The following is a 21,639-nucleotide window of genomic DNA, read 5'->3' on the forward strand; positions in this document are numbered from 1 at the left end:
TGTAACACATATAAGAAATCTGCAAAACCAGGTGTTTGATGTCCATATGTCTTGCTTCTTTTGTAGGCTATGTTGGATGTAGCAGCACACCATGGCTGGCTTGTCACAGTTCTAAATATAACATACTTGGTGCAGATGGTAGTTCAAGCTCGATGGACACATGACTCTTGTTTACTCACTGTTCCAAACATTGAGAAACACCACCTACATCTGTTCAGGTGAGTAGTGAACAACAAAACCTGTGGACTAAGTTAGGCATTCTGATAAAAAAATAATACTTGTAGTGTTGATTTGTGAAGACTAGAGCAAAAACAGTATTTTATTTGCTGAACCAATTATATTATAGGATTAATTTCTCCAGTGCAAGTTGCATAACTGGTTGGTTCTTCTACTCCGTTTTTTCCTATACTCCAGTTATCAAAATAGGCCAAACATATTCAACGTATTTTAATGTATATATAATGCCATTAAATAGTTTCAAGTAAAAAAAAAACACCTTCACTTTATTGCTTTCCTAATGAAGGCATCTAAAGGTGCATAGCAGCTTAGCTGATATTACTTTCTGGTATTATTTCTCTCATACCAGAATGGAGCGTGAATTCAATTCACAGACATCACATTAGGACACAACAGTAATTCTGACCTGCAGAATGTGCCTTATCAGTTTGGCTGAAATGATAGTGTGAAATCAATGAGTATAAAAATGGAAAACCCTTTCAGTAATAGGTTTCTGTGTACAGTGATGTCAAATTAAGCCAATAGTAGAGGAAACTGGAAAATTGCTCAGTGATGGCAGCACAGCTGTTCTTAGGCCGTAGAGCACTCATACTAATCTACAAGAAGCTTTGTTGCTTGCATGGCTTCAGTGAAGAATATACAGTTTTAGAAGTGTGTGTGTGTGTATATATATATATATATATATATATATATATATATATATATATATATATATATATAAAGAGAGAGAGGGAGAGAATTTTTTTCTCTATAGAATGAATGTGATTAGCTTGGTTTAAATAATCTTTTAAATGTTCATTATGCCTGTGTGTTGTGCACTTCAGGGCTGATGTATGTGTTTTTTGCATATACTGACTTTACCTACTGCTTCATAGTTGTGCAGTAATTATCCTCTTTTGGTGTATTTTATTGTAGTCTATCAGTCCATTCAAACTGAGTGAGAATTGTAGGCTAAGGGGGTATATCTTAGCAGTCACTTAGCAGGGATTACTGCCAAGCCTAATGATTCACAGCTATTAGGTAAACAGTGTACAAATCTGCATTTAACTACAGTCATAAAAATAATGACCAGTAAACAAATAATTGCAATTCACGTTTAAAAGTAATTTCTGATATGGAAATATTACTTTGGGTTCATGGTAGGACCGAAGAGGACTACATAATCATCAGAAGTTTTTATTTTTGAAACTGCCCACATTGGGTGGTATCCACCGATACCAATGCCAAGGGGTTAAATTGTTTCTGATTTCCACTGGTATAAAAAGATAATGGTGTTCAACTTTTTACTCTATTTATCATCATTCTTGTAATGCTTCCATACATTGTTTTTGGAATATTATTAGCAATTTTACATTTTAAAGTATAACTAAAGGCAAAACTTTTTTTTAGCTCTGGATGGAGTGGAGAGCGATGAGAACACCTGTCAGGTTTGTATTGCTGTCTGTGCCCCTGTTAGGGAGATTCACTTTTGTCCTGTTTACCATTATCACTAAAAGTGGAAGTAAAAGAAAATCCCATACTTTGGGCTGTCCCCAGAAAAGTAATAGAGGGGAAATTTTCCAATGGGGACACTTATTCTGGTGACCTGGAAGTCTCTAAGGAATTCTCTTAATTTGCAGGGATTTCCTCTCACCTCCTGTTTGGTTATGGGCCAAGAAGTGAAGGGAAATCTCCTCAATGGGGCACAGATGGTGAAAAAACCTGACAAGGATTACAGCCCTCCACTTTAATGCTACAAGTTTGGGAGAGAAGTCAGATATCTCCAATGATAGTACAACAAAGGAAGCCTGTTCTCTGTTTAGGAAATAAGGAAGAAATGCTCAAACTGTAGTGCTATCACAAGTCTACAGGAATAAAACATTGAGCCATATACAGGATAATTTAGTATCTGAGTGATACAAATGTTACAGCAGATAAGAGGTGTTCTAACGTAAAACCACAAAACAGTAGACCATTACATTAATTGTACTGCTGTTAATGTCACTCTTAATTAAAGCTGATGGGTTTATCAACACATAGATATAAACAATACAGTAGTGATTTTTTTTTATCTGGGATATAATAAAGGAATGCAAATATGTCCAAATGATGCACTTTCTATTATTGTACAGAAATTGGAGCTATTAATTATGTGTCAGAGTTGTATTTCTGTGCAGTTACACTTTTCTAGAAACTATAGATGTCTTAGTGATGCTCAGATTTTTGTACTCGAAGATACATTAAACGGATTACTTATGAAGTTAGAAAGCAATTTCAAAGTGAACTCTTTTGCCATTCACTGCATTCATACTGAAATCAGAAAACTGAAATTTGGTTCCTGTGGGTTTGTGCACTTGACATTTTACCATTACACTTTGAACTGCCTTATTAAATCAACATAGGGTATAATTTTGTGTCATAATAGCAAACTGCACATAAAAGTTTTATAATGATTTTCTTTTGCTCTGTAAGAAAATGGAACTCTGGAAAAAGAACTGGCTGCTCTGAAAGTATAATGGGACCCATTGAGTGTCTTCCAGAGTTGATTGCAACATGTGAAGGCAAAGAAGATATATTCACTTCAATTGTAGATCAGGACCTTCAAGTTGCACACATTTCACAGGTAATCTTTCTGTTTTCTTTGCAGTGGCTCTAAAGCTATGGAATAGCTTATAGTTCCCACTAGGGACAGTGTAACAATTGACCACTCATGTTCAGAGGATAAAGACATGTTCTCTTTCTAAATGGAGGTATCTGATTTAGATAAGGAGACAAATGCCTCACCAGCAAAGAGCTAGTTGCTTCACTGCTACTCCTATTATTAGCTTGTATATGAAGTATGGTGATCTTTGAACAGTACTAAAATGTTGTTTGTGAAACTGTGAATGTATTACTGACTGCTCACAGATTGTTATCTTTAGCTGGTTCCACACATAAATGGCCATATGGCCATCACAGTTTACTTCCAACTTATTTGCCCCAGGTAGTTGAAGTTAACTGAATTGACCCGAAACATGGACATCAGTTCTTTAATCCCTTTGATTACATCTGTAATATAAATTAATCTCACCTGCAATGTTCTTTGTACATTCTCTGTAAGCAAAGGGTATGATAGGTACATATCACATTGAGATTTTTTAATATTTCATAATTAATGTTTAGGTGCAAGACACATCTTAGTTCACCCCTGCATGGTCCAATAAATATGTACTGTATTATTTAATGCTTATATTGGTGACAGGGCTTGTTGTAAACAGGTTTTTGCTATACATTATTAGTATTTGGCCAGTTCCAGGAGTAATTGATTAGTGTTCCCCCGTAAAATGTAATAATGTGCATCTATCCTGTAGCAAAAGAATGCCTGCACTCTGATGCCATGTGATAAACATGGCTCTTAAATTTTTTTGAAATTCCATTTCAAAAATATTTAGGAGAATTTGAGAGCTTACATACTGTGTAGGTGTGGGCACAACACAAAGAAGCGACACTGTGGTGTCTGTGCTTTGGCCCAGAATAGGAGTCCCTTGTTGGTGAACTGGGAGAGCAGATTTATGTTTTGGGCTGTAAAGCTAGAATACTTTATCACTGCTGACCTGTAGCTGACTGAATTCTTTCACCTTGTCATAGACCTCCATATTTCCCTACAGCCATTGTCTGAATGTTGGTACTGGGGATCAACTGGTGCACCAGTTACAAGAAACCTCATCAGTGGGGGCTGTTTGCTAAAAGCCAAAACACTTGATGCAACCTGGATATTACCATTTTATGGTCACTACTGATGTGTAATCAGTGGTGTATTTTGGTTTTGTGCTGCCCTAGGCAAGACTAAAATAGGGAACCCCCATATAAATTTGTCCTGCCCTTTCCTGTTTAAGATCCACCTCTTCAGGACAGGAGCATGATGGAGGGCAGTGTGAAAAGGGGGGCCACGGGACAGGAGGGAGGCAGCGTGATGGAGGGCCGCTGGACAGGAGGGGAGCAGCATGACTGGGGGCATTGGGACAGGAGTAGGCCATTGGGACAGGAGTAGGCCATTGGGACAGGTGGGGAGGTAGCAGGACAAGAGGGAGGCAGCGTGACAGGGAGAGGGCAGCGTGATGGGTGGGGGCAGCATGGCAGGGGACAGCATGATGGGTGAGGAGGCAGGGGGACAGGTGGAGGGCAGTGTGACAGGGGGGCATGGGACAGGAGGGCGGCAATGGGATAGAAGAGGGAGCAGCGGGATAGGAAGAGTGCAGCAGCACAGGTGAGGGGCAGTGGGACAGGAAGAGCACAACAGGACAGGTGAGGGGCAGTGGGACAGATGGGGGGTAGTGGAACATGTGGGGAACAGCAGGACAGGGGGGAAAGCGGAACAGATATGGGGCATTAGAAAGGGTGTGGGGCAGGGTGACGGATGGGGGGAGGGAAGTGGGACAGGTGGGGGGGGGCAGTGTGTCAGGGGGACAGTGAGACAGGAATGGAGAAGCACCAGTCCTCCAAACTCTTACCTGTCCAGCAGAGGCTCCTCCAGATGGTGTCAGAATCACTCCAGGAGGGGTGTCTGTGTCCATCTCCCCCAGGATCTCTGGTGGCAGCTGCAAAAGAACGAGGGGCTCCTCCACCCTGACCTCATCCTCTTCTTCTTCCTCCTCCACAGGCCCTCTGCTGGCATCTCCAGACCATCCTGCGCATCCCGGTGCACACTGACAGCTGGGCCCCGGACCTCACGTGCTCCCACCGCACATGGGGGATCCGCGTACCACTCCTCCTTCCTCTGCAGCCATTCCCTTGACCTAGGTGTCCCTACTTGTGTGTCGGCTTGGCTTGGCTGTACCCCCACCCATGGTGGCCCTGCCTCTGACACACAGGGGTTTATTTACTAAAGCTGGAGAGTCCAAAATCAGACTCCCTTCTGCATAGAAAACAATCAGCTTCCAGGTTTCATTGCCAAAGCTTCATTGAACAAGCTGAGGTTAGAAGCTGATTGGTTTCTATGCAGAAGGGAGTCTGATTTTGGACTCTCCAGCTTTAGTAAATAAACCCCACAGTGTCCCTTCTGCCCCCCTGTAAACTGCTGCCCAAGGCAAATGCCTTGTTTGCCTCGCGGCAGATTCACCCCTGTGTATAATTGGGTTACCCAGAAGCAGCTCCACCACATAGTAATTGTGTGTGTACTCAAAAATGAAAGTTTCCATTGGTCTACTCCTTTTTTTTTTTTTTATATATTTATATATATACTCTCTATTATATATATATATATATATATATATATATAATATTTTTTTTTACATTTTTCTCTAGAAACTGAATTACACAGATTGAAACCACATTCTTTTAGATTTCGTATGGAAATGGTATTCATATTTAACTAGGCTTGTTAACTAACAAAGAACTGAGTTTATGGATATCCACTTCATTAGGTGCTTAATATGATATTGCTTACACTCATTAGGATGTTGTTGCTACACATTGAAATGTTTTCTCCACAGACTATTATGTGCTTTCCATTAAGAGCAAGCAGTTTAATCTAGAACCACTTTATCCCTTGAGTGCATAAGGTTCAAAACTTTATCAGTATGTACACCCTACATTTTAAAATGCAAGTTCCATTAATTATTTTTTATGATTACATTGGTTTTAATGCATATGGTAAGCTTAAAAATTAGTTATGGTCAATGTTTAATTACATTTTTATTAATTCACAAGATATCAAAATGTACATAAATTGAGGGAGATTTATCAGGCTTGCTGTCAACACAATCAGACACACATGAAGACAATTAGAAAAAGATTTGTAACAAGTTTTTGTGCGGTTACTGTCACTGTCCATGCAGGCTGGGGCAGACAATGGAGACCGTTTTTTAAAGATTTGCAACACATTTACCACTGCATTGAAAATGCATTTCTTTAAAACACATACATTCATGGCCAAAAATATTGGCACCCCTGCAGTTCTGTCAGATAATGCACCACTTCGCCCTAAAAATTGTTGCAGTTACAAATGTTTAGGCATTCTCATTTTTATTTCTTTTGTTTGTATTGGTATGACACAAAAAAGTGGAGAAACAAAAAGCCAAATCTGACACATTCCACCCAAAACTCCAAAAATGGACTGGACAAAATTACTGGCACCTTCTCAAAATTGTAAGAAATAATTGCATTCCATGGTGTGTTGCTCCTTTAATTTGTAATTAAACTCACCTGTATCAATTAACAATATAGAAATCACACTGGCAACCACCAGTTAAAATGGTGAAAAAATTAATTCAACCTTTCTGTTGTGTGTCTCTGTGTGCCACATAGAGCATGGTGAAGAGAGAGCACAAAGAATTGTCTGAGGATTTGAGAACAAAATTGTGGAAAAGCATGGACAGTCTCAAGGTTACAGGTCCATCCCCGAAGTTCTTAATGTTCCTGTGTCTATTGTGTGCAACATTGTGAAGAGGTTTACAGCCCATGGCACTGTAGCTAATTTCCCTAGACATGGACGAAAGAGAAAAGTTGATCAAAGATTGCTACAAAGGATTATTCGAATGGTGCCTAAAGAACCTCGATCAATTTCCAGACAAATTCAAGCTGACCATCAGGCGCAGTGTACAACTGTGTCAGCTCACACTATACCTCACCATCTGAATGAAAAGGGACGTTATGGTAGGAGACCCAGGAGGACCCTACTGCTGACACAGAAATATAAAAAGTCAGATTGAAGTTTGCCAAAACTTACCTGAAAAAGCCAAAATCTCTTTGGGAGAATATGCTGTGACAGACGAAACAAAATTACAGCTTTTTGGTAAAGCCCATCATTTTACTGTTTCCAGAAAAAGCAGTGAGGCCTTTAAAGAAAAGAATACAGTCCCTACAGTCAAACATGGCAGAAGTTCACTGATGTTTTGGGGTTGCTTTGCTGCTTCAGGCTCTGGATGTCTTGACAATGTGCGTGGCATTATGAAATCTGAAGACTACCAAGGAATTCTGGGGTGCAATGTAGGGATCAGTGTCAGAAAGTTAGGTCGCTGCCAGAGGTCATGGGTCTTACAGCAGGACAATGACCCAAAGCACATGTCAAAATGCATCCAGAAATGGTTTCAGAAAAGGCGCTGGAGAGTACTGAACTGGCCAGCAATGAGTCCTGATCTTAATCCCATAGAGCAGCTGTGGAGAGATCTCAAAACACAGTTGGGAAAAGGAACCTTTTCCAATCTGAGAGACCTGGAGCAGTAGTCGAAAGAAGAGTGGTCCAAAATTCCAGTAGAAAGGTGTAACAAAGTCATTGATGGTTACAGGAAGTGATTGATTTCAGTTATTTCTTCCACAAGGTGTGCTACCGAAAATTTAAATTGAGGGTGTCAATAATTTTGTCCAGTCCATTTTTAGAGTTTTGGGTGGAATGTGTTAGATTTGGCTTTTTGTTTTTTCCCTAATACAGACAAATGAAATAAACATGAGAATGCCTAAACATTTGTAATTGTGTAATTGCAACAATTTTCTGGGCGAAGTGGTGCATTATCTGAAAGAAATGCATGGTGTGTCAAACAGAACAGGGGAAACGTCATTGGGGAATGCCCCACAAGCGCTGCAGACCATACTAGAGATTGATGGTCATACATAGAGGGTGAGTGGCCATGTGGGGCACCTCGAGCACTGTCAAGTGGAGCACGAGCATCGGCATTTCTTTTCACAGATTGGGGACTATAATTTGTTGGGATATACAGGACTTTATTTTTACTGCTTGGAATTTATAGGATTTGTATTGGTCACATAATTTTTTAATATGTAATAGAGCATAGAGTGAATTGCGTGGCTCATTTTTTCCATTGTTATATTTTGACAGTACTTCATTTCCACACATTTGTAATCTACCCTAACCTATTTTACTTTGTTTTTTTTTGGGGGGGGGGACAAATAGGGCTATACATTGGCAGCAAATTTGGACACATATATTTTTGTGTTCTTTGGTTTCATTGGGAACAAATAGAAAAAAAACTAGAATTTTTTTGGGGGTAACAGTAAGGTAAAGTTAACCCCTTCATTCCTAAGGGTAAAACAAATGTTAAAGCCTAATTAAAATGTTACAACTTTGACATGTGTTAGTAAAACCGTACATATCATCACAACTACTTTGTACATCGAGGTGGATTATACCGTGTTTTTCAGGACAAATTGGGCTTTCATTTGGTGGTAAATGGCAATGGATATCTCCTGATTTTTTTATTATCAAAGGAAAATTGGCCCAAAATAGTAAAAAAAAAAATCTTTTTTTTTTAATTTAGCTGTGTGTTTCTTATTACTACCATAACCTACCACCAAAGAACAACTCAAAATAAATTTTCCAGCTTTTGATGATTGCAGCGAAACCATATATGTGTATGTTATTTGTTTGTACCTGTACTGTAGCCCAGAAACAATAGTGCGCATTTTGTTTTTTTGGGTTTTTTGTTTTTTTTTACCTAAAGCACACGGACACTAACACTGATACAAATTTAAAAAAAAAAAAACAAACACCTGACCTTTGACCCAAACACTAACCCTGGCACTGAACTAGATCAATCATTGATCTAGGTATTTTTTCTTTAATTTTTTAATATTTATTTATTTATCTTTTCCTTATTATTTTTTTTTTTTGTTTGTTTTTTTTACAGTCGTTTGTTTTTTTTTTTCTCTCTCTGCAAGGAGAGAGATACAATATATACTCTCCTCCACTCAGAGAGAAAAAACAAGGGAAGCGATCTTCACAGTGATTGATCAATGTGATAGCCAATCAGATGCTATAACAGCGATCATGTAACCCGGATCGTTAGAATGGGACCCCGGAGCTCTCAGTGTCACCCCGGTCTTTGTGCTGGGAGCGTGCTGTGTGGCACGCTCCCAGCACAAAGACAGGTACGCAAATATGCGGCCCCACGGAAGAAAGCCCAGTTCTGTAAATCCGCATATTTGTGTGACGGCGGAGTCAAGGGGTTAAGTTTGGTTGGCAAGGGCACAAATTAGCATAATGGTGACTTCTTCACAGCTTTGTAATTGCAAAAAAGTTGAATACCATTGCATTCACTTACATTAACATTTGATGCTAGTGAAGTAAATGCAAATGTCATCCAAATGATTCAGAATTATTGCTGCAGCCTGCGGATTAAGTTTGGAAGCCAGTATTTTTTTGTATATTTTATATTTTGTATTCTTTTTTTCATGGCAGTTCTTAATGTGTGTTTTTTTGCGACCAGAGCCAGACCTTCAATGCAGCTTTGCAGGAACAGATCACTTCTAATAGTCAAAAGATCACTTCTAGCAATATGCCAGTAATAGTACACAATAGCAGTGATCTGTTGCTGCCTACTCAGAGGAAGCATTGTGTTTACAGTGGTCTGCTAATGATGCTCCTATGAAGTGGTGTGTAGTAATATCTGATGCCTGTCACTGAGAGAACCACTGAGTTTGGATGTTGTTTTATAGTGCGCTGGGGCAAACAACCGCTTTCCCTTTGACAATTTTAAACAGCACCATGGACTCAAGTGGTTTAAGCAGAAGTCTAGTCAAAAGCCTCTGTCAGGTTTTTACTGCACTGTCTACATTGAGATACTTTCTTTCACTTCTTGTTTTTGTGACTGCCGTGAGCTGGGACAGTAACAGGTCATGAGTATATTATTTTATAGTGGTTATATTCGAGACATATACATTTGTTTATATTTAATTACCCTTATTTCTTGTACAAAAGTCACAGGGAACTGTGAAAGAAACTTTTCCCAGTGGGGTCAAAGATAAAACAAACATGACATAAAGTTGAACTCTCCTCCACTCTATCCAGCAACAATTTTTATTTTGGCTGGAGTTTATCTTTAACTAGTTCATACCCAAGCCTATTCTGACACTACACTCCTACATGTAAAAATCAGCATTTGTTTAGAAAATTAATTAAAACCCCCAGACATTATATATTTTTTAAACAGAGGCCCTAGAGAATAAAATGTGGGTGTTTCAATTTTTATGTCACACAGTATTTGTGCAGCGGTTTTCAAATGCAATGTTTTTGAAATTTATACCCTTTAATGAATTTCAATTCACAAAAACACAATGTAATAGCTAATTGTTATTGGTATAATATAAAAGATGAGGTTACATTAAGTAAATAGATACTTAACATCTCATTCTTTTAAATTGCTCACTTTCACGGAATGGCAACAAATTACAGTATTATATATCTCTATAGGCGACGCTTGAAAAGCCTTTAGAGATTATCAGTTTAGACTTACACAGAAGGTCTGGTGCTAGAATTATTGCTCTTTTTATGACGTTCTCGATGATACCTCACGTGTATGGTGCGATTGACATTTACTTATGCATGCTGGACAGATGCATGTGTTCGCCTTTGTGCACGAACACAGTGCACTTAAAAAAATAAAATAAAAAAAAAAGTTTTAACATTTTTTTTCTCACTTTTATTGCTATCACAAGCAATCCCTTGTGATAGCATGGGCAGTGACAGGGTCTTTTTACTGAGACATCTGAGGTCTATTAGACCCCAGATCTCTCGTCTGCCCTTAATAGCAACTGAAACTCCAAGGTTTCATATACCATAGATATGATCAGGAATGTTCTAGTCCTTGTTCATCTCTATGGTAAGCTGGCAGAACCTCCTCCCATCGCCTGTAAAAGTAATCCAGCGACTAATTAGATCATCCCCTGCAGCTATCACCTTTTGTATCCTCCCCCTTTCCTTTAGATTGTAATCTCCATGAGCAGGGTCCTACTATTACTGAATTGAACTATATTGTAAATGTACTGCCCCCCTTTATATTGTAAAGCTCTGCACAAACTGTTGGTGCTATATAAATTCTGTATAATAATAATAATTGGATGCTAGGAACAGTTTTACATTAAAGCCCACTGCCAGCAGAAAAAAAAATACCAGGATGATGCCTGTAGTTGCCAGCATCATCCTGGTATAAGCACTTCAACCTTGTGACGTACAGGTATTCCACAGAGGCTGAAGTGATTAAAGGTTACAGATGCTAAGACAACTCTGGCACTTCTGTTCTTCTTCTGTCTAGTGATCATATCATACGGATATGTAGCAAAACCCTTGATTGTTCAGTGATGTTGCCACTTTCTTACCAGCAAGCGTCACTGACTGCCTGTTGGAATCATTACCATTACTGCGTGTCTTTTATATTTTGTATTATTTTAAATTAATTTTTCAAGCTAATATTTAGCAATTGGATTTTTTCTGAGAGACAGCATTCAAGTAGTTGATGGGGTTTGTTTACCATACAATTAAGGATTTGTCATGGCTGGCAATATTGACTGTTTGATTGATCTTTCAATTTTGATAGAATCCGTTTCATTGGATCCAACTTTGTACCAGTATCAGGGAGTGAACAAATAGCATTTCAATAAAGCTGATTGAATGGGTGCATGTATAACTAAATTAACATAAATAATAAGAATAAAGGTAATTTGTGCAAACTGGAACACAGTTTCACTTAACACATTTCTGTCACAGTGGAAGTTCAGCTCACAACAAGTTTCAAATGTGATGAAAATTGATAAGAACATTGTTATAATTAGTTCAGGGAGAACTCAGAAGTAAACTTACCTAATTTATTTGCATAAATTGTCATTCTGTTATCTTTCAAACCAAATGCAAATTGGCACCGTCTGATACAATGATGGTTATTTGGCTGAAAAGCCCTTCAATTTGCGTAGCAATCTGGTGCAGACTCTACTGTGAGGCGATCCCAGGTAACATCAAAATTCAGAATTATTCCAGAAATTAGCAGGTTTAAAGCATCAATTTAAGTGCTAATTGCAGTAGTAATGAGAAAAAGCAGTACTACTGCGAGATTTGCATCTTTTGCCACATCAGTATGCCTGCAACGGCTGCTAACTGGGAGAGGATTTGGCTGCTAATTAAATAATTGTATGCATGCTGGTGTCCTTGTCTGATTCAGTAGATGAAGATTAATCCTCAGATAAATATGTTTGGCTGGTGTTCATAGTACCTGCAAAAATAGCTAGTGTGAGCGTATATGGCATCTTTGTGCATTTACGCTGTCTGTTTTGATGTATGGGCAGATAACTGCTACAATGCAGCAGAGCAGAGTCATATTCATTTTTACAGCTAGTTCCTTATTAACTGGAAGCTTTCTTATTCCTCACACGTCATGTTTATGCCTGTAGATTATACTAATATAGTGTTATTTAATATTAATATCACAAGCACAAGTTTGTTGATACATAGTAATATAATCTGTGGTTATAAGTGAAACCTAAGGATTGAACATTTCCAAATATATTCTATTTTTTATCCCCTAGACAGAGTAATTTTCTGATATACATAACAATTTTTCTGATTTTTTTTGTGCTTAAAGCAGAATTTCGCCGTAAAGGGGAAGTTCTGAATCATGCCCTCCTCCCCCACTCCTCTTCTATTTTTGGTACTTTTTGGAGGGTGGGTGGACGAGTGGGTACCTGGTTTTGACGGGTACCCACTCCCACTTCCTGTCAGATCTCCAGTTGTTCTCCCCTCATCCATAACCTTCCGGGACATGTCACAGGTCCCTGAAAATTATGGGACTATTCACAAGGCACAACATGGTGGGCAGCCGGCTGTGAAGCCACATGGAATCAGAGTCGGCTGCCCACAGTAAACATGCCGGCCCCAGAGACCCAAACACCGGCAGAGAAGCTGTTCAGGTGAGTATGGTGCTACACCCCTTGACAGGTGAGTGTCCTTTTATTAAAAGAGAGCATGGACAATATTTTTTGTTACTGCCTTTTAATTTTTAAAGGGCAAAAAACCTCTTTAACAACAAAAACAAAACTGCTACTGTGGGTGTATTGTGCACACAGGCAGGCAAGCCCTGTCTGCTAATAGCCCACCACTATGGTTTGCTATCCCACTGGCCAATAGGAATGTGTAAAGAGTGGTGTAATGATAATGCGGTCTGACAGCCCCAAACTGTGTGGAGAGAATGGGAAGTCTCATTGCATTTGGTGCCCAGGCATATGATGCCCAGCCCAGAGTAAGAGCATAGCAGGATGTAAAATACCAGGTTGTAGACCACCTGTAGAACATCTCAAAGGAAAGATTACACATCTGTGAATTTTTTTGTTTTGATCTAAAATTTAAATACTAGAAACAAACTCTGCGCATAATCCATAATTCTTGAAGAGACAGAGAAATATTCATTCAAAGTGGTTACGATAATATACAACAAAATAGTCAGGCGTCAAACATACCTATATTACTAGACAGACAGATCAGTAACATCAGTCTATAAATTGTTGCCAAGATCCCAAATAGACAGAAAAATCAGAGAACCCCTAAAATAGCACAGGACTTTAAGGGCAATAACAAGAGATACGGAGGTAAAATACAAAGAACATTATTTAACATAATAAAATAAAAAATGTACAGTTTCACTAACAGATGAAAAGTAGATATTATTGGCTATATTTCCTAAAAAGCTAGAAACATTAGCTTGTGTATGCAGAACATCCTCATTTATTCTACTAGAACTTCATCCATGGAACATCATTTCAGAATTCATTCATCAGGGGTGAATAATAGAAGAGGATGGTGTAGGTGAATTAATCCTATGTACATACACTGGAATTACACATAGCCATAGCATAATAAAACAAGTCTGCCAACACCCACAGAGATGATCAAATGAGGAACCCCCCACAGATCCAGATGATCCCAGCACTGAGGTCGCCATAGAGCACCCTCAGCCAAGCTGGGTATAGGATCAGACTAGTAATTTGCAAGGAGCTTATAGGAGATGGGTCTGTCCTTCAGCGCACATCGAGAAGCGATGGCATCTGGGGTCCCCACAGGTGTACAGACATGTACCCCAGCCCCATTTAAATGTCAGCCAGGAGATTCCTCAATGAAAAGCTGAATGTAAACAAAGGTGATGTCATTACCCAAAAATGGTAGTGGCCATATTTGGGAAATTAGCTGTCATTAGGTCGGCAAAGCCTAATAGGGAACTGAGAGATTAGTTCACTTTACTTTTGATTGACAGCTTACAACAGTGGGCAAAAATGAAAGCCACTATTGGATTGAATAGCAGCTATGGATTTGCCCATTGCCGTACACCGTCAATCAAAAGTAAAGCAGACCTGATGGGGAACTAGTATCTCAGTTCCCCATCAGGCTTCGCCTACCGCCAGTACAAAACTCCTCCACCATGCGTCTGTCATTGTGACAAGTACAGTAGCCAGGGAAGGAAGGTGGGAGTGCACTGTGGAAAGAGTGTCCAGTGTGGACACTTTGACGTCAGCGCACACATAGACAGATTTATGTACCTGAATGAATTGGGTGCAAGCACAAACACTTTTGGTGCTATGCCCCCACATAATTCTAAAGGGTGTCTAAGCTGCTGCAAGTGCCTGTATTTTATATACCTGCTGTAGTTTTTTTAGTTAATATATTTATTCATTTGCTTCCTAAAAGCATACTTAAAGTGGTTGTAAAGGCTGAAGGTTTTTTTAATCTTCATGCATTCTGTGCAGGAAGGTAAAAAACCTTCTATGTGCTGCTCCCCCCCACAGCCCCCCCAATACTCACCTGGGTCTCCTCTTGATCCAGCGATGTGCATGAGAGCCTTGGCTGTCCTGGAACTCCCTCTCCTCATTGGCTGAGACAGAAGCGGGAGCCATTGATTCCCACTGCTGTCAATCACAGCCAGTGGGCCAATGAGGCGAGAGCAGGGGACGAGGCTGAGCTGCAGCTCTATCTATCTTATGGACGCATAGAGCTGAGCTTGGGGGTGAGAATGCATCAGTGCCCTCACTAGTGGGGGCGAGAAAGCATCAGTGCCCTCACTGGTGGGGGCACTGGCGAAGGGGGAGGAGCCAGGAGTGCCGGTGAGGGACCCGAGAAGAAGAAGAGGATCAGGGCTGCTCTTTGCAAAACCACTACACAGAGCAGGTAAGTATGACATTTGTTTGTTATTTCTTAAAAAATAAAAAACCTTAAGCTCCAGAAAATTATACTCCCTTCATGACCAGGCCATTTTTTTGCTATTCAGCGCTACTTTAACTGGCAATTACATGGTCATGCGACACTGTACCCATGTGAAATTTATATAATTTTTTTCCACACAAATAGAGCTTTTTTTTGGTGATGTTTGATCACCACTGGTTTTTTTTTATTATATAAATGAAAAAATATCTGAAATTTTGGGGAAAAAACAGTATTCTCTGCTATAAAACATATCCAATTTCTTCATAAATGTAGGCTAAAATGTATTCTGATACATGTATTTGGTAAAAGACTGGTTTGTGTAAAAGTTATACTATCTACAAATGATGGTATATACTTGAATTTTATTTTTTTATACTAGTAATGGTGGGGATCAGCGACTTACAGTAGACTGTAATAGTGCGGTAGGCAATCTGACATTAACTGACACTGGGTGGGAACTGACTAAATGACACTGACATCTCCATTGAAACAAATACAGTAATCAGTGCTAATACTATACATTGTCACTGTACTAATGACACTGGCTGGGACTGGGTTAACATCTAGGGGCAATCAAAGACTTAACTGTGTGTCTAACAATTTGTAATGTGTGCTGCTTTTACTAGCGATGTTTATTTTTTGCTCCCTGCTTTGCTTTGCAGGGAGAAAAAAACAGGCATGTTGCTGCTTTCTATACAGAGCCCCGTGTTCTTATTAAGCACAGGGTTCTGTACTGTTATGTGCTAAGCCGATCATAAATCATTGCTCAGAACCTGCTGACCAACTTGTGCTGTAGCAAATGTCAACACAGATGGGGCTGTGAGTGTGCGCACGCCCACCCCACCCCAGAAAAGCCAGATCATGTACATATACAGGTGAAACTCAAAAAATTAGAACATCGTGCAAAAGTTCATTTATTTCAGTAATGCAACTTAAAAGGTGAAACTAATATATGAGATAGACTCATTACATGCAAAGCAAGATAGTTCAAGCTATGATTTGTCATAATTGTGATGATTATGGCTTACAGCTTATGAAAACCCCTAATCCAAAATCTCAGAAAATTAGAATATTGTGAAAAGGTGCAATATTCTACGTTCAAAGTGTCCCACTATAATCAGCTAATTAAGCCATAACACCTGCAAAGGGTTCCTGAGCCTTTAAATGGTCTCTCAGTCTGGTTCAGTAGGAATCGCAATCATGGGAAAGACTGCTGACCTGACAGTTGTGCAGAAAACCATCATTGACACCCTCCATAAGGAGGGAAAGCCTCAAAAGGTAATTACAAAAAAAGTTGGATGTTCCCAAGGTGCTGTATCAAAGCACATTAATAGAAAGTTGTGTGGAAGGGAAAAGTGTGGAAGAAAAAGGTGTACAAGCAGCAGGGATGACCGCAGCCTGGAGACGATTGTCAGGAAAAGGCCATTCAAAAGTGTTGGGGACTTTCACAAGGAGTGGACTGAGGCTGGAGTCAGTGCATCAAGAGCCAGCACACACACACGGATCCTGGACATGGGCTTCAAATGTCATATTCCTCTTGTCAAGCTGCTGCTGAACAACAAACAACGTCAGAAGCGTCTTACCTGGGCTAAAGAAAAACAGACCTGGTCTGTTGCTCAGTGGTCCAAAGTCCTCTTTTCTGATGAGAGCAACCTTTGCATCTCATTTGGAAACCAAGGACCCAGAGTATAAAGGAAGAATGGAGAGGCACACACTGCAAGATGCTTGAAGTCCAGTGTGAAGTTTCCACAGTCTGTGTTGATTTGGGGATCCATGTCATCTGCTGGTGTTGGTCCACTGTGCTTCATTAAGTCCAGGGTCAACGCAGCCGTCTACCTGGAGATTTTGGAGCACTTCATGTTTCCTTCCGCAGACGAGCTTTATGGGGATGCTGACTTCATTTTCCAGCAGGACTTGGCACCTGCCCACACTGCCAAAAGCACCAAAACCTGGTTCAATGATCGTGGGATTACTGTGCTTGATTAGCCAGCAAACTCGCCTGACCTGAACCCCATAGAGAATCTATGGGGCATTGCCAAGAGAAAGATGAGAGACATGAGACCGAACAATGCAGAAGAGTTGAAGGCCGCTATTGAAGCATCCTGGTCTTCCATAACACCTCAGCAGTGCCATAGGCTGATAGCTTCCATGCCACAATGCATTGAGGCAGTAATTGCTGCAAAAGGGGTCCAAACCAAGTACTGAGTACATATGCATGCATATACTTTTCAGAGGTCCGATATTGTTCTATGTACAATCCTTGTTTTATTGATTGCATGTAATATTCAAATTTTATGAGATTGTGGATTTGGGGTTTTCATGAGCTGTAAGCCATAATCATCAAAATTATGACAAATCATGGCTTGAACTATCTTGCTCTGCATGTAATGAGCCTATCTCATAGGCCAGCTAATTTTAGGTAGATCTTTGACCAAGAAATGCAAGCAGTGAGAGACCTGCTCTTGCATGTCCTTATCACTGTACTGTATCAGCTGCATATTCTCTTTCAGCCATAGCTGCTGCTTAAATGTAGTGCACACACAGTTCAGGGAGGTTCTCTTTTCTGTGTGGAAAAGAGACCTTTTACTGTATGGTTTTTGATCATGTCTGCCACTGACAGGCCCTCATTATTGCTAGGGCTTAACTCTTGTGCGGCTCATTTATCACTAGCAATGCTCAGATTAATTGCTTCACTTCAAAATTTTAGACTATGCATATGATTGGTCGTAGATAACCATATTATTGTCCATTTCTTCTAAACCACGTTATTGGATGATGGATATTTATGGGTACCTTAAAGAACAGAAAAAATACCTTTAAAATAGGGTTATGTAAATAGTATTTGTTTCTGCAAAGAATCTAATACCATTTGATGGGATGTATTATGGCATATTTATATATGATTTGTTTATATCTCTTTAATTTTAGTAAATCCAGGTAAAGAAACATTGTTTCAATGTAAATTAAATAGCATGTGCTTGTTTCATCTGTTAGTCACTTTTATTTGTATTCTAAACCTAAGATTTGCATATACAGTCATTTCCACTTGCTCTTTTAAATCTCATTTCAGGCCTGGAACTTTGTGTCAAATCTTCCAATGATTGATGTTCAGCTGAGCATTAAAGGATGGTGGGAAGATGCAATCCAAGCACAGAATGAGCTCCCCATTCCTATTATACTTCCAGGGGCTCAGGAGAAAAAATGGAACACGTTACATGCTGATCAGGAATATGTGCTGCTAGTAAATCTGCACAGGATTCGAACAGGATGCAAAAAGGTATAGAGCTGCTAACCTCAAATGTATCAGGAATTATTGTTCAGATTCTTTTTAGTCATGATAAACTGCACTCCAAGTTTATTAATATTCTTTTTTGTAGCCAGCATGCTACAATCGATTGCTTTGATTTTTATTTCCAAGGACACCTGGCATTTCTTCTTTTTTTTTTTTACATTTAAAGGTATTTTTGTAGTTACTGAATCAAATGGAACCATGAGAAAATCTCTTTGTCTTAACCTAATAAGCTAACTTTAAATATATTAATATATTTTTATGGAAGACTTACGTTCTATTGGATGCATTTAGAATATATTTTGGACTCACCCTAGAAAAAAGGGTAGCTTTAGACAAGAAACAGTGATTTGCAATTTTTTTACAGCAGGGAGGACACCTCTGTCCTTTCACTGTCAGAGATATTTTGTATGCGTGGTGCCTTCACCCTGTAGTTTGCGTAGTAATTTAAAGTGACACCAAAGCTTTTTTTAAAAAATAACAAATAACAAACATGTCTATACTTACCTGCTTTGTGCAGTGATTTTGCACAGAGCAGCCCCGATCCTCTTCTTTTTGAGTCTTCACCAGCGCTCCTGGCTCCTCCCCCTTGAGCAGTGCCCCCAGGAAAAGCTGCTTGCCCTGGGGGCACCACTGCATGCTCGTCTGCGATCCGCTGCTCTATGGGTCAATAAGGCTCATAGAGCTGCAGCTCGGCCCTGCCTTCCCCCCCCTCCCGTTCTCTCCTCATTGGCTCACTGGCTGTAATTGACAGCAACGGGAGCCAAAGGGCTCCCGTTGCTGTCTCAGCCAATGAGGAGGAAAAGTCCTCAGACAGCAGAGGCTGTTGAGAAAGTCCCTGGATCACCTCTGATCTAAAGACTCATGTACGGATTCGGGAGGGAGTTTACCTTCGTGCATAGAATACATTAAGGTAAAAACCTTGAGCCTTTAGAACCACTTAAACAGGTCAGCAGCTACTGTCAATAACCACGGTTGAATATATTTCCAGAGCAGCCCACAGAAAGTCTGGTTCTGCTTCCACCCCAGCACACAATAAATACTCTCATGGGGCACTGGGGTGGGGTCATATTGTAGGCAAGCACTGGCTTCCAGACACAGTGAGCAAAAATGCCTGCACAGTACTTGCCTGTTACCCACACATCATTATCCTGAGGCCGCAGAGTCTAAAGTATGCATCAAATTTAAATAAAATGTATCTCAATATATGAATATTTATGTGCATAAAACAGTAAAATTAGCAGAAGAATTGCTGCAGCAATCCATGTTTCAGTTGTGCTGCATGGGTGCCACATGCATTGTTGCAGCATAGTGTATACTACAATAATGCATAAATGATCTATGTAATATGAGCATGTGCCTTATGAGCTGCAACAATCCATTGCCACTGAATGCATGTTTTTATTGATTTTTGATTTTCAAATTAATACTTTGCTGTGCTCCTGTACTGACTTTGTCTGTGGACAGGTTTCTGGCAGTGTCAGTACAGTACTAATTGTGTATTCAAACATGTTTATGGTTGCTTCGATACAGTACTGATTGTGTCTGCAGACATGTTTTTGGTTGTGTCAGTAGATCAGTGTTTCTCAACATTTTTTTCAATCAAAATTATGGAAACTCTCGGGGCACCCTTTAAAATCCTGGACCATCTCAAGTTACCCCATTCTAAAATGAAAAAAACTATTCTAATAGTTTTATATACAGTTGCAAGAAAAAGTATGTGAACCCCTTGGGATTACGTGGAGTTTTGCATGAATTGGGCATAAAATGTGCTCTGAACGTCATCTAAGTCACAACAATAGAAGAACACAGTCTGCTGAACATAATACTACACAAACATTAGATGTTGCCATGGTTTAATTGCACATAACATGTAAATATTCACAGTGCAGGGAGGAAAAAGTATGTGAGGCCCTAGCTTAATGACTTCTCCCAGAGCTAATTGGAGCCAGGAGTGATCCAACCTTGACTCCAATCAGTGTGATGATATTGGATGTGTTGCTGACAGCTGTCCTGCCCTTAAAATACACACACCTGTTTTGGGTTTACTGGTTTCAAGAAGCACTGTCTGATGTGAACCATGCTTTGCAGAAAAGAGCTCTCAGAAGACCTACGATCAAGAATTGTTGACTTGCATGAAGCTGGAAAGGGTTACAAAAGTATCTCCAAAAGCCTTTATGTTCATGTGTCCACGGTAAGATAGACTGTCTACAAATGGAGAAAGTTTAGCACTGTTGCTACTCTCCCTAGGCGTGGTCGTCCTGTAAAAATGACTGCAAGAGCACAGCGCAGAATGCTGCATGAGGTAAAGAAGAATCCCAGAGTGTCCGCTAAAGACCTACAGAAATCTCTGGCACATGCTAACATTTTTGTTGACACATCTACAATAAGGAAAACATTAAACAAGAATGGAGTACATGGGAGGACACCACGGAGGAAGCCATTGCTGTCCAAAAAGAATATTGCAGCACGTTTGAAGTTTGCAAAAGAGCAGCTGGATGTTCCACAGCACTACTGGCAAAATATACTGTGGACAGATGAAACCAAGATTGAGTTGTTTGGGAAGAACACACAACACTATGTGTGGAGAAAAAAAAGGCACAGCACACCAACATCAAAACCTCATCCCCACTGTAAAACATGGCGGAGGGAGCATCATGGTTTGGGGCTGCTTTGCTGCCTCAGGGCCTGGACGGATTGTTGTCATTGATGGGAAAATGAATTCCAGAGTTTATCAAGACATTTTGCAGGAAAACGTACGACCATCTGTCCGCCAACTGAAGCTCCGCAGAGGATGGGTGATGCAACAGAACAATGACCCAAAGCATACAAGTAATTCAACAAAACATTGGCTGCAACAGCACAGAATACGCCTTCTGGAGTGGCCCAGTCAGAGTCCTGACCTCAACCCGATTGAAATGCTGTGGCATGACCTTAAGAGAGAGATTCACACCAGACATCTCAAGAATATTGCTACACTGAAACAGTTTTGTGAAGAGGAGTGGTCCAAAATTACTCCAGATTGTTGTGCAGGTCTGATCTGCAACTACAGGGAACATTTGGTTGAGGTTATTGCCGCCAAAGGAGGGTCAACCAGTTATTAAGTCCAAAGGTTCACATACTTTTTCCTCCCTGCACTGTGAATGTTTACATGTTATGTGCAATTAAACCATGGCAACATCTA

At 39.9% G+C, this 21,639-nt stretch overlaps 1 protein-coding gene across 1 annotated transcript in view; it reads left to right on the forward strand.

Annotated features, from left to right (window-relative positions):
- Nucleotides 1–21,639, forward strand: part of ASCC3 (activating signal cointegrator 1 complex subunit 3) — a 915,848-nt gene that overhangs the window by 885,951 nt on the left and 8,258 nt on the right. Inside the window, exons 37-39 of the mRNA XM_089665174.1 lie at nt 67–218; nt 2,689–2,839; nt 18,237–18,443. Coding sequence (XP_089521300.1) covers nt 67–218; nt 2,689–2,839; nt 18,237–18,443 — 510 coding nt within the window. The remainder of the gene's footprint in view (nt 1–66; nt 219–2,688; nt 2,840–18,236; nt 18,444–21,639) is intronic.

This window comes from Staurois parvus, unplaced genomic scaffold, assembly GCF_062004578.1.
Source record: "Staurois parvus isolate SC_StPar_1 unplaced genomic scaffold, SC_StPar_1.0 ptg000048l, whole genome shotgun sequence".
Taxonomy (NCBI): Eukaryota; Metazoa; Chordata; class Amphibia; order Anura; family Ranidae; genus Staurois; species Staurois parvus.